Source organism: Athene cunicularia (assembly GCF_003259725.1).
Source record: "Athene cunicularia isolate RWA chromosome 18 unlocalized genomic scaffold, athCun1 chr18_part1, whole genome shotgun sequence".
In the NCBI taxonomy this organism is placed as follows: Eukaryota; Metazoa; Chordata; class Aves; order Strigiformes; family Strigidae; genus Athene; species Athene cunicularia.
The window spans coordinates 8,290,688-8,304,508 of NW_020799123.1; the positions used below are offsets into that span (position 1 = coordinate 8,290,688).

The 13,821-nt window shown below is 40.7% G+C and overlaps 1 protein-coding gene across 4 annotated transcripts in view; it reads left to right on the forward strand.

Annotated features, from left to right (window-relative positions):
* TOM1L1 (target of myb1 like 1 membrane trafficking protein) overlaps positions 1–13,821 on the forward strand; it is a 107,875-nt gene that overhangs the window by 85,970 nt on the left and 8,084 nt on the right. For all 4 annotated transcript variants that reach the window (XM_026861209.1, XM_026861212.1, XM_026861213.1 and 1 more), the window contains 5 exons: positions 2,030–2,108; positions 7,952–8,101; positions 8,520–8,639; positions 10,212–10,319; positions 10,968–11,084. In XM_026861209.1, coding sequence (XP_026717010.1) covers positions 2,030–2,108; positions 7,952–8,101; positions 8,520–8,639; positions 10,212–10,319; positions 10,968–11,084 — 574 coding nt within the window. The remainder of the gene's footprint in view (positions 1–2,029; positions 2,109–7,951; positions 8,102–8,519; positions 8,640–10,211; positions 10,320–10,967; positions 11,085–13,821) is intronic.

Genomic DNA, 13,821 nt, shown 5'->3' on the forward strand with positions numbered 1-13,821 from the left:
GGTACCGCCCGTTCCTAGGGCAGAGCTCTGCCGGGCCGGGGGCTCGCAGGGGCCGGGGGCTCGCAGGGGCCGGGGGCTCGCAGGCTCTTCCCGTGGACACGAACTGCAGGAAGGTGATAACCCGAGTTTCTCTGATGTGCTCTGTATGACCTGTACTGCTTGTCAGGCTGAATGGGGACCCCTTCGCTCTGCAAAACCCAGCCTGGATAAAGACCTTGTTTTGCCTCTAAGACAGTTTAAAACTCCGTGCTTCTAACTTTTTTTTTGAGTTCCCCTCTATGCAACTTCCCAGCCACCCTACCTCACAGCAGTGCCGGGGTTTCTGTTCGCTGGGATCCATCGGATGAAGGGTGTACCCATGGCTCCCAGGACAGGTCTCTTGCTCTTGAACAGCCACATTCTGGTTTGCTCAGCCACTTGCTGCTTTGTGCTTCCTTCTTCCCAACAGTAAAAGGAGAAGGAAATTTGTTCTCATGCAAGATTTGCTTCAGCGTTGCATTGCAAGCACTCATTGCGAGCAGTGGCATATTTTAACACTGGAGAGCTTTCTCTAGGAGAATTGTGCCTTGATTTCTGCACAAGTATCTTTTTTTATATCAGCTTTTCTTTCATTTTTTGGGATCCCACACTCTCACCCGTGGCTGTTAAAGCATGGAAGGTCAGTAATAACTCCCTTCTGGTCGCTGGCGTAAGCAGCAGCGTGCTTTGACGCTCAGCGTTAGTTTTTATGCAGAGCTTCTATGCAACAGAACTTTTTAAAATAAACTATTTCCTCTTGTGCACAGCTTACGCTTACAGAGGAACTCCTTAGAACTTCCTCCTAGGCAACCACTACTACTCACAGTGTGTAACAGGATGCTAGGAACGGCAGAACTGCTGTATCTAATTAGGCAAATGGTTATTTTAATGCAATATCCAGCTCCTGACCAGAGCATTTCCAGATGCTTCAGTGAGAGAAGGAGGAAGCAAGAGTGGAATAGTAGTAGTACAGCTTTCTGCAAGGGAAAGTTTTCTTCTCTGTCCTCGTACTCTCATCCATCTCTTGATGCTCTGCTGGTATGACTGGGTATGACACAGGATTAAGAGAATAGAGACATCGTTTGTTGTTTTTTTTTTTTTCTTGATGAAGTACAACAATATTTCAAACTGAAAAATGTAGTAATGGTAAATACCCATTTAATTTCACTGACTTTGAAATATTTTCAGCGTAGTTTTCTTTTTTGCTTATTGAAACATTGTATTTATGCCTACTGCTCCATTTTAGATTCTAGAGAGATCCTAAAGAGACTTTAGGACATCTTGTTTTTGTTGATCATGAGCACTGAGCTGGCCCTTATAATTGTATGCTATAGATAGTTGATATTAATCAGGCAAAACTGTTTCCCATGTGTGATGAGCCTGATACCATCATCCACCCTCTTCCTCCTACATAGATGGTTAAAAGATATGGGGTGTATATATATAGAAATCAAAATGACTGGGCTAGAACTGCCACTATCTTTAGGGTGGAATGGGTTGTCCATCCATACATGGTCATTACTCAGATGAGTTAAAAGCATCCTGCAATTATAAGATTGGAAGTTAGCCAAAACACCCCTACTCCTTACAGCACTCCCAGGGGAATATTTTTTAATTGCATCATACATGGGAAAAATAAGTACCAGTCAACTCTTGGTACAGCTGGCAATTGTTACTCCCTTTCATAGCAATAAAAGCTAGATAAATAAATCTATTGTACAGCAGTGAAATAATATAATTTTGGAGGAGACTTTGCAGAGGAGAATAACTATTTCTCTACACGTCTCTGGAGTAATGCAATCTGCAGTAACAAACCTGATTCACTGCTTTGTTACTCTAGCTCAATGCTGAAGTGATTTTGCTGAAATCAATGGGGCAATCGCTCTAGTTTTATGTGGGTGTAAATACAGGTCCCATATCTCAGGCCAGTATTTTTGGTTCTTGGATGAAGTTATGAACTAGAGAAACAGTCTGACTTCACTGGTAACTTCTACTTAATTTCTTGTCACAGGCCTAAAGATGCAGTTAAAGCACTAAAGAAAAAGCTTTCCAAAAACTGTAACCATAAGGAGATCAGGCTTACCCTGTCTGTAAGTACAGCTATGTTTATATTAATTAGACACTAAGAAGGAAAACATTTTAAACGATAAGGTGGCATGCAAATTATCACTGACACAACTCCATGATGTTTTCTGTCTTTGTTTGTGTGTACAGCACTACCCCAGTGCAGATTGGATGGTCTACTGGTGTTCAGTAGAGCCCTGGATGATGCTAATTCTTAAGTTCGTTGTTGTGGTTTTTGTTTTGGGGTTTTTTTTTTAATGTGTACCGTGTAAAAGTAGTATAGTTCTTATTTACTCCAGTGACTCTGTGAGTTCCCCACCTGTTTGTGAAAGATACGCAGGTTGGGATGTTACACAGAAGCTATGTTTGACCATTCTATTACTCACCTTGTGGTACTGATCTTAGTTAAACTAAGCGTGGTATGCAGCATCATGGAATGTGCAATACCTGTTTTGTAAAGGTAAGTGTTACCGCGTATAAATGAGAAACTTGAATGAAAGGGTAACCATGGTGAGTTAAGCAAGGGAACAAGGCGCAGGGCAAGCTGCATAAGATTCAGATGTTATGAGTAAAGGTTGAAGAGGCTCAGAATACTCTGATTTGAGATAACGTGGCCTCCAGAATCTGACGGTGCCTGAACTACCCCAGAGTCTGGGGAAGCGTTGGGATTTCAGTCAATTTAAGGTTCACTGGAGCATGTTAATACAGTTCTGCAGGCTGTAGCAGGAAGTTGCTAACACTGTCGTAAGTCCAGAGTTCCTGAACTGAATTACTCTTGGCTAACAATAGTGCAGCTGTGAGAAGAATCATACTATTCTTATTCTAAGTTGTTGGGGATTTGTGTCATTCATTATTTGTCTAGAAGTGTTTTCTTACTGTTTCCTTATTTGAGGTTGTAGAGGCCTGTCTGGATTACACTAAGTAGTATTACTCATGGGTTTGGTATTTGTTATGCAAAATCATTATCTATATCGATATGTGCTGAGAAGTGATTAAGGAGGGTAGGTGATTGATAGAGTCAAATTGTAGGTCACTTAGCAATTGCCCAGGTGTCTCCTGACAAGTTAGAGCTGCAGATAAATGTATTAAACATACCGATGTATACCTTCAGCTCGTTCCATTTCCTCACTTCTTTCCTGTCTTCCTCCTCCACCGTCTCGTGAGTCACCTTGCTGTGTGTTCTGTGCCTTTGCATAACAGAAGCACTTGGTTTCTGCTGTAAATGCAATCCCTGTATCAGATCTGCTTTCTTTCTCCTGCAGTCTTTGTGCACTTTGGTCTTTCCTGAATACCTGACATGCTCACCTGGAGTTATGATAACACAGTGCTTAGATTTAGGAGCCTTTCTCTGGTTATTTACTCTGTAGATATACCCAAGGTGACATAGTTTAGCTCTTAAGAACATGAAAGTGGAAGAAGGATCTTGTTTCAGGTGTATCCAAGGAAGAAGTTAATTGTATTTGCTTGCGGGTGGATTGTGTACCAGGTTTCGGTTGGGCTTGTTGTTCAACACTTTTTCACAGTCCAGGCCCTTTTCTCCACGTCTGTCTGTCCTCACCCGCTCACGTCTACGCAGGTAACTGGGCCTGCCGGACAATCACATCCTTTTGGCCCAGCTTCTGTTTTCTGACTGTGGGTTTCTTCTCCCTGAGTTCCTTAATCTTTTGGGGTTTGGTTTTTGTTTTTTTAATAAGAGCCAGCTTCCTCTCTAACTTTCTTTCTGCTTTTGTTCTTATGTAAGATCTTCCATCCTTTGCCTCTCCCTCTGGCTCCTTTCCTTTTTCTGGTTTTCTGCCAGTATTGCCATCAGTTTAGCATATGTAAAACCTCTCCTTTGGCCTCATTGTTGACCATATATGACTTTTAACTCCTTTGTTCCCAAATCAGTCTTTGTGTGCAGTATCTTCTGGTTTTATGTTCTTGATTGCTTGATGAACTTGTTCCCATTTCTCATTCTGAAATGCTTAGATTGGAACAACAAATCATTGCAAATGGAAAAACAGAAATAATTTCAAACTCCTAAAACAACTCTTAACTCTTCAAAATTTTTTTTTTACAAAAATAAGGGCTCTCTTCTGATGAACTGTAAGTTACCACCTGTATTTCGTACAGTAAATGTGGTCCTCCAGCTTTTGAGACTCTACATCAAATTATCTCTCCTACCTACATTAGATACAACTAAGAGGGCACCAGATCTACAAATCACTTTTCTTTTTAAACGTACTTTGATCTGCTTTTATTTACTCAACCTTGAAATTGTGGTGTTTAATCTTTCTAATGAAACTGCTTAAGGATCTTATTCCCAGGGAATACATGCAGAGTGAAATGTGAAAATCTTCATCTTGGGTAGTACGACTGCACGTGTTAGCCCTGATTCCGTCATTGAGAGTGTTAAATCTCAACAGCGTCTTCTTCCTGGCTCGTAGATGCTTATTTGTTTACTTGGAGGAAGAAGGGTGAGTGCCAGCAGTAAAATGTGTTGCTATGGCTTGGCTTCATGGACTCTGATCTACTGAAGTTACCTGGTGCTGGTGAAGTCACGTGGATTGAGGTGTATGTGTGTCAGGCCATGAAGTTGCTTCACGCACAGTCTTTGATAAAGCCAAGAGATCAGGCTTGGCAGCGGTGATTTTGCAATCGGAGTGAAGAGGATTAGAATTTTAGGCAGGAATCCAACAAAGTGTGCGTGTATTGTTTGACTTCTTATTACTGATAGGCTTTGGATATGTGCACTCTGTTTATGTAGTGAACGTTGAGGCGCCTGGTCAGTTGTCTCTGTAGATCACCCTTGGTTTGGAAAAGCAGTTACTGTGGTGCCCCAGTTCTGATGCCTTTAAGGTCTTAGGAACTGAACAGCACGCGGGGAGGTAGTTTTATTGCATGTGTCCCTCTCTGTACCAGTGCCTACACACACTCTTATGTAGAAAGCAGTGGGCAGAAATTTAAGGTGGAATTACTGTTTCACTTCTGCATTACATTGTTGGAAAAGACTTTCAAGGAAGTCAGTGGTTAGATTTAAATTGTAGAGTTTGTTTTTTTGCCCTAGGCTTTTTTCTTGTTTTCCTTTTAATAATCTGTAAGTTTTCAGATGTAAAAAAGAATTTTAGCATGGCAAATGTGGCCTTCAGATTTTACTTTGTTAAATTAATATTTCACAGAGCAGAGGATCTAAACAAAAATGTGAGAGACCCCTCCAGCTCCTCAATCAAAAATGTCCTCATCAGTTTTATTATACTTCATGGTATATACGGTCAAAGAGGAAAAGGACATTGAGTGGGAGCAAAATAAATCCATATTTCAGTATTTTTCTATAGATATAATGTAAAAATTCAAGACTTGAAAAATTAATATTTTTGAAATACAGAATCTTGGTAAAGTCTGCATAGGCACTACACTGTAACTGGTGAATGGAGCTGAAAAAGCTGCTTGTACAGGTTTCTTTTAAATGCTGGCTCTTGGAAATAGTGTCTTGCCATCCAAAAACTCAACTGGGTAGCCATCTGTATATGTTTAGCAGAGTGTAATCCTAGAGGTGGCTGCAAACTCTTCATCTGTGTTTTCTTTCGTTCACCCTAGATTTGGGAAGTAGCTGTCACAACTTAACCCATTCATTCCAGCTTTATGGACAGTGCCTGGCTGCTTTAGATAAGGAGATCGTCCTACTGCATTCTGAGCGAGGTCTCCATTGATAAGGAAAGCGGTTGACTTTCTGTTATACCCACCAACTTCTGCCCTTTTTGTTTTTGCCTTATAGTTCACCTCAGTTCAGATGCCTTTTATCATTTTAATTTTGCTGTCATGTGAACCAGAGGGCTTTGATTGTGCAATTCACCCCCCTCTTTCCTCAGTGCAGATCTCAGCTGGATGTCTGCTATCAGCTAGCTTGGAACATAGCAGCTCTGTCGATTCCAACAGTTCTCTGTCATTTAGAGGAAGTTTAATGGTTTGGTTGAAGTTAATTTGCCAGTTCTGTTATTAAAACATGTTTCCATTGAGATTCCATTGTGCTGTGTGGAGCAGTGGTTGACTTGGCCGCCTTGGATCTGTTCATTCCAATGGAACTTCTTGGGAAGGTGAAGTCCTATTTGCAATGATAAATAACCATATTGAAATTCTAATGAAAGGTGTTATTAGCATGAAAGTGGTTTGTTCATGAATAGTCCAGTTAAAAATAATTGAGTCAAATTCTCCTTTTTCTTACACCAGCTCAGTTTCGCTCTAAGTGAGTGGGCTGGCCTGGCGTAATTGCGTGGAGGATCTAGCCCATTAGTTCAGTACTTTCATTCAGAGGGTAAATACTCAGTCCCTTAAGTAGGGAATTAATAATAGGGAATATAATACCAAATTTCCCATGCACTGAGTTGAGAATGTTTTACACAGACCATCTTTGAAGTACTGCACAGGCAAATGACTTAGCTTATTAGCATATGTTTCATGTACTCTTTCAAATGAAAAATAATGATTCGAGCCAAGATTTTTTTGGTAATTATCTCTCAGTTAGTTTTTTTGCACAGCAGTCTGCCAGTGTCTCTTTGTTCTACCCTGTTTTCATTTCAGCAATATATTTTCTTCTGGTCTTAAACCTGTTCTCCCGTAAGTTCCTGATCACACTGGGAGAAAAATCCCCAAGTCCTGAGGCTAGAAAATGAGTTACTAAAATGATTTCAGCTTAGTCAAATATAGTCTGCTCTGAATAGGAAAGTATATTTAACCTACTTTTATCAAGATTACAAGTGTCTCTTAAAATCTGTATCCTTTTGAGAATGTATCCTGCTGTTTCATGATTCAGTGGAAGTTTTGTCTTGAAACCCATGAAATTTTGCAAACTTTTGTTAGTTTCTACTCTTTGCTTTCACCTTTCCATCTTCCTTCTTAAATTGGATGGGGAAGTAAAGATAACAGTTGAAGAGCAAAAAGCACAAGGGTGACTGTTTCCCTCTACATGGGTCATCATAGTCCTGTGGTTGATCTCCAGATTTGAGCCAGGCAGGATGAGTTCTGTTCCTGATTCTGCACCTGATCTGACTGACCCCAGTTTCCTATCAAGACTTGTCCTGGCCTGATTGCAGGTGACTGGGATGCAGGGACAGCCTTTGATGTTTGTCCTGTAAAATAGGAATTGTAATCAGCCACCTCAAGGTGTACAAGGGAGGGGTGTTATGTCACTGTCACATACTGCTGTATTTGATAGGACAGACGCGTTACTTGCGGGGATTCCACTCTGAGCATTCCAAGCAGAGTTTTGGAAGTAGACTTCTTTCATGAAGATGAATCTGACAATTGGAACAATTCCACTCTTCTGTTTCACATCTTTGTGACCTTTAAACCCTGTGGAGAAATTGTACTCTGTGTTGTTGAATTTGTTCTTTTCTATTTTTTCATTAGCCTCTCACTTACAGGGCAGGTTAGAAGAGAGGCATTTAGTAATCTTATTTTCTTCTCTTGTAGAGCTTTTCAGAATCTGTCAGACCAGGGGACCTGTGTGCTAGGCAGTGAATTAATTCTATTACTGAATCTGTATAAGTCTTTTTTCTTTTTTAAGCTATAGACAGATTTCATGCTGTTAAAGTACCGTATGTTCAGTAACTACTATGACATGGAAACAAGCGTGACCATACTTCTTTATTAAAAGCAGTACAACTCTCGCTAACACATCTCATTTTGTATTGCACGGGTTTACTGGTGCACACAGCAAGCTACTGTTTCCCTGTAGTAACCTCATCAGACATTGTAGTGAGATAGCTGGCAATAATCTGTTCATATCTGTTTGTACTCATCCCCATAACACCTTGGAGCAAATTAAACCAAAGCAGACAGGTTGGGTTTTTTTTCTTAGTATCTCTGTAACAGGAGCTTTTTGTGTGTGCAGCTGCTTGACATGTGTATAGAGAACTGTGGCCCAAGGTTCCAGTCTTTAGTTGTGAAGAAAGATTTCTGTAAAGACAAGCTGGTGAAACTACTGAATCCAAGATACAATCTGCCAATTGACATGCAGGAGAAAATCTTGACCTTTATCATGGTAAGTCTAGAGTAAACAGTAAGTGTTTGTGTGTCTGCTATATGGTAAATATTTAATGATGGAACCCATTTCTCTACTGTAACATACTCATGAGAACATACAGCAGACTTTATTCTTGGTGCTTCTGCTTCAAGGACGAGTAGCACAGACTGGAAAACAAAGGGAGAGAGCTGGAATCAACCTCCACCTTTTATATTCCCTTCCCAGTTGATGTATGTGCTCCCTCTGGGGTTGCTCTTAGCAAGCAGATGAGAGATCAGTTTGGAGCTTTTGTGGTTCCTGCTGCTTTGAATGGAGTTACCTGGGGTGGATGCAGGGAATGACCTGCCTTTAGGACCACATGTTTTCAAAGCACTTGCCTGTCCCCACTGACTGTCCATTTCTGTGACTGTTATTGTTCCTGTTATTTCAAAACTAGACTTGGGCCCGAGGTTTCCAAGGAACGGTGGATGTGAGTGAAGTAAAAGAAGTTTATCTAGAACTGCTGAAGAAAGGTGTGGAGTTTCCATCTTCTGACACCAACAGAGAGGGAACTAAGGTGGGGATACACGAGGATACTTCATTAACGATTGTCAATCAGAAACAGGATGTGTTAATTGTATGAGCTCTGTAGACAAAGAAGGTGTTTGGTTTGCATTCTTTTTATTTAAATGCTCCAGGGCAGAATATGACCAACCTACTTAAGCATGTGAGCTGGAAACAGTTTCAATTATAACAGCTAAGATAACAACAAAGAAACCTGGCCTATATAATAGTTTATTTTATTTCAAATCAAAGATTAGTGAATATGTTCTTGAAAGGGAAGCATTTCTCCCTTAAGACTTTCAAAGTGTGTAAAGTATTTGGACACGCAGTTCACCTCAAAATGAATGAGAGCTGAGTGCCCCAAACTTGTCAACTTCTGAAAGTCTCAGCTAAAATGAGTAAGATTTTCACAAACACACGTACTGTTCAGAATATGAGCATTATCTATCTTTAAAATTAAACCAAGAGGTAGAAATCTATAAGAAAATACTATTGCCTGTATATCTCTCCAGCTGTTTGCACAGCCTCTACACAATAAATGTTGTTTAAGCATATGTCATGGGTAGCATTGTGTAGCATCTAAGACATTACATAAGTGTGACCTGAGCATTGGACATAAGCTGAAAATACAGTACATGTTTTAAAGCCATTCTTCACAGATTTTTTTTTTTTTAATTACAATAGTTTTCACAAGAGTTTTGGGAAGTGTCAAAGCTATCCACCACTGGGTGGAACCTTGCAATTACAGAATTAGACGTCTATAATCAGCACAGACAGAAATGATTCAAATTTATCCTGAGTTTGATGATTGAATAGTGGAGTGCACAAAAGCTTATTAAAAGGTTGATTGAACAAGATGTGTGGAGAATGCCCTCAGTAGACAATAATTTTTTTTCTCACCATGTACAGTAGAGATAATTCTGTCTTACCACATGTATCTGCCAGTTAAAGTCAGTGGCAAACCTTCTGTTGAGCTCTGTAACAGCAGACCTGAACTCAGTTTTTACCACAGTCTCTAGGAAGTGAAGGACTTGAAGTGTGCAGTCCTGTGCAGGTTGGGTTTTGGATTTGGAATTTTTTTATAACAGTTCAAATGCAACTCAAGTGAAACTTTCTGAAGACAAAGTGTTCCAGCATTTTGATCCAGAAGGCCTTTGAAGTTCATCTTCTGCAGAGACCCAGATTTAACCCCACAGCCTTTCCACTGCTTCCAGGTGTGATCACATTCTAAACTGTCCTTCACTGTAAAATTGCAGTGGCACTTTGGGAAGGACTCTGGGCTGTTAGGTGGCTTAAGAGCTCAAGTTGCTAGCCTGTTCTTAGTCATTCCTGACTTATCCTGGGGTGGAATTTACTTGCAAACCCATTTTAAAGATACCTGAATTCTGAGCCTCATTTTGTTACAAAATAGGGACCGGATTTGTTCTTGTAGACCTTGCTCAGCAAACTCCATGGGAGCTTTGATCATGAGAAACCTCATGTCCAGTTGTCTAGCCTGACAAAGATGTTTTTTTAGCCCTCTCATCTGGATGTCTGCTCCAATTCCTTTGTTAAAGCCAAACTCTACGCTTCTGTCTTTCTGCAGACTTCATCTCAGCCTTCTACAAAGTCATCACCATCTTCTGCTAATCCTGCGAAACGTTCTTTACTGCCTCTTCCCACAGGCCCAACATTATTGTTGACTCCTGAGCAGGTGCGGTACTAGAGGTTTAGAGGAGGGCAGGTCCACCTGAAATATCCTGTTAATGTGTGATTTCAGCAACCTGGGTGCAGAGACCACTGGAAGGGACCGTCAGTTCAAGTGGCATAGCTCTGTATTCATGGTTTTAGGTTTGTTCTTCCAAAGATGTTTTATATGGTGGTGTGCCAAAGCAAAGTAGGCAGAAGAGAGTTCAATAAATGCCAAGCTCTACCCCAGTCAGAAAGTGGAGTAATTTACTCAAGCATGCAAATTGATAAAAGTTACTTTAAAGATAAATGAGAAGGCAAAACTTATTTTTTCATAAGGATTGTGTGAAGAAATTATTCTAAAAAGCAGGAAGGAAAGGACAGTTCACTTCCATTTCTGCTCAGCCTGTAGGTAACTGAGAAGAGTAGAAGTAAGATTAGTGAGAGGGATTAACTAAGGAAAACAAGTAGTACTATCAGACTTGGATCTCAGTTTGATTGCACATATAACAGCTGAGCTAATTTCATCATTTTCATGGCATGCCACCAGAGTAAAGTAATGCTAATTAGGCCCATATTATAACTAATGGGGAAGAAAGTATGTATTAGAGGTAAGAATTATTCTGCTCACTCTCTTCACCTACACAATACTCTTTCCCATTGAACCCAACAGATCGGTAAACTGTACAGTGAACTGGATATGGCAAAAATGAATGTGAGAGTCATGTCATCAATATTAAAAGAAAATGTTCCTGGCTCTGAAAACCCAGACGATATGAATCTTTTACAGGTATGTGATAATTCATTGGTAGGGTATATTGGTTTCACTTGGTTGAGGTTGATTTAAAATATAACATATCCTTTCTTCTAAGATCTGGATTCAGATTGCCACATGGAATCCCACAGCACATTTCTATCTCTGTTTTTCTCAGCTTCTGTCTTGTCTCTTTCACCTTTCCCTGACATCTAGGTAGACAGGAAAGGACAATACAGCTTGCAATGCAAATTTAAGCTCTAGGGAATTCCAAGGGCAAAGGAATTTCATAATGGAGCGTTCTCTGTTTAAGCATGTTCTGTCAAACAGCCCTGAGAACATTCCAGTTGGACGCAGTTGCCTTGTGGGAAAATAGATGATGACACAGTCTCTCTCTCATATCCGTCCTGGAGTTTTCAGTGCTCTCTTCGTTATTACAAGTACCTTAAAGGCATGCTGAAGGCCAGTTAAGAATATGAAGAGTTGGTTTTATGTGCGTGACCTCAAAGATTGGGAACTTGCTGTGCTGTAGATGGATCCATGTGCTCTTAAAGTGTAGCCTGAAGTGTATTGCAGTAGTCCAGTTCAGATTTCACAGTGAACATGCAGGCTGCCTTCTTTCTGTGATGTTCTTCTTGCTCATGCTGTACATTCTATTTTAGAAATTAAAAAGGCAGTATTACTTTAGCATTTCAAAAGTTGCATATGTCAATGGACGTTTTTCTGCTTCATGTTGTCTGCAAGAATTTAAAATGCTTTTTTCACATCCTTCTGTTTCTAAACTTAACCTTCAAACTTCCATGATGAAGAAGCATTTTTGTTAATCTGTCAGCATTAAATGTGTTGGAGAACTGATCTAATTTTTGCAAGCCTTTGGTGTGCAGTGGAGAGTTTTTCCTTTGCAAGGATCCCTCACTGGGTGCTGTCGGTTTGCCTTCGAGGTTGTGCTGTTCAGCTCTGTCTGGTTATGGTTTGGTTCATGACTGGAGGTGAGATACGGACAGAGAGCAGCAGTTTGCCACTGTCATCTTCAACGACAGGCAGTGCTGCTGGTCTGGGGGAACCAGATGGCAGACAGATGCACACTCTCAGTGGCTTTTGCTCCCCTGGAAATTCCTCGCATCTCCAACAGCCTCTTTTGCAGAGGTTTGTAGAGCTACAAGGCCAAGGAGGAAGGGCCTGCGAAGCAAGGGTCTGAGCAGAGTAAATTTTAAACAGTGGCAAATAGCTGTTGCAATAAATTGCAGAGGGCTTGCTTTGCCTGGACTCAAGGATTGAGAGTAGGTTGTTCCAGCACTGGACACCACCTAAGCAGCTCATCTGTGGCTGTTCCGTGCACAGCCCTTTGCTCCTGTAGTGCTGCTGCCACCAGGGCGGTTGCCAAGGGGCAAACAGGCCTTGATGAGTTAAGCAGCCAGTGAAAGAAAGTCCAGGTAGAATACACTGGTTTAATATACTTGGCCACCTCTCTCCAGTCCATGACAAGGTAAGTGTTTCTGGTTGCGAAACAGGAAAAGTATGTCCTTCGTTTCCTGTCTCCTGTGGCCCTTCTGCATGTGGGCGCACAGATGAGGTTGCCCACAGTAAACCAGTGGATTCTTATTGACACTCCCAGTAATAAAGTTGTTGGCAATAGTTTGAGGACAGGGTGTGGAGTTCCCGTTTGTGGGAGAGTTAACTAAAAACTCATTTCTTTCATGTTGATTTCACTGTTGTTTTCCCCTGTGCACTGAGCGGTGTAAATCGTCAAGCATGGCTAGCCTGTTCCTTCAGCAGTGTTTAATGTTCCCTCTTGTTTGTGGCTCTACCTGGATTGCGGGGATTAGGCTTTTGTTGTCAAAGAACAAAGTCTTTTATTAAAAGAGCTGCTTGTTCAGGCTTTGAGTGAGTTGGAGACATTAGTTTCAGGCCTTCTGACTTATCTGGAGTGTCTTAATAAAAACTATAACAGGATAAACTCTGTCGGTGCAACTTTTTTCAGTTCTGTAGCTTCATGAAGTGGCTAGGCTTCTCCCTTTCTCCACCCTGTTTTGGACAAGGCTTAAGACTGCAGATCTCAGTTGAAATATTCTGCTGACCAGTAACAGTAGCTAAAGAACAGCTAAAGCTCAGTCAAGAAGAGTAACAAACTTTTGTACTGGATAGTGAGTAGATGTACTTAGTGAACATGGAGAAATTTGGGTCCAGATCATCAGCTGGTAAGAATTAGCACAAATTCATTGGAATCACTGAAGATTGTTATACCAGCTGGTATATCATTATAAAACTTTAGTTTTCAAAACATGAGTGCATGCATCGTTGTGAGTAGGAGCAAAGCCTGGCAAATCCGTGCTTGAAATGTGTCTCCATTTCCTTCTCTATTGAATATTGATATTTACAGAGGAGCTAGTCTGCCTGTATAATGGAGTCATAACAAATACTTTTTTTTTTAAAATGCAGATCAGGCAATAAAGTGTGGAACTGGAGACTTTTTAAATTTACAGACATTAAACTGAACGCATTTTTGTGTGTTTTATCCTGGTCTATAATGATACAGTACTGTAATCTTCCTGTGGATTTGGCAAAGGAGTGCAAAATTTCTTTTTAGATAAATAAAATCATTTATTTATATGAAGTATATGGTTTTTGAGGAAAAATAAGATCACTTTGAAAACAATACCAAAGCAATTTCTAAATAGCCATGTGCAAATAGAGCACTCCCCCCCCGCCCCCCTCCTTTTTTTTTTTCCTTAAGCGGAGCCAGCCAGCATTCGCAAATGCACAGTGGGGGGGG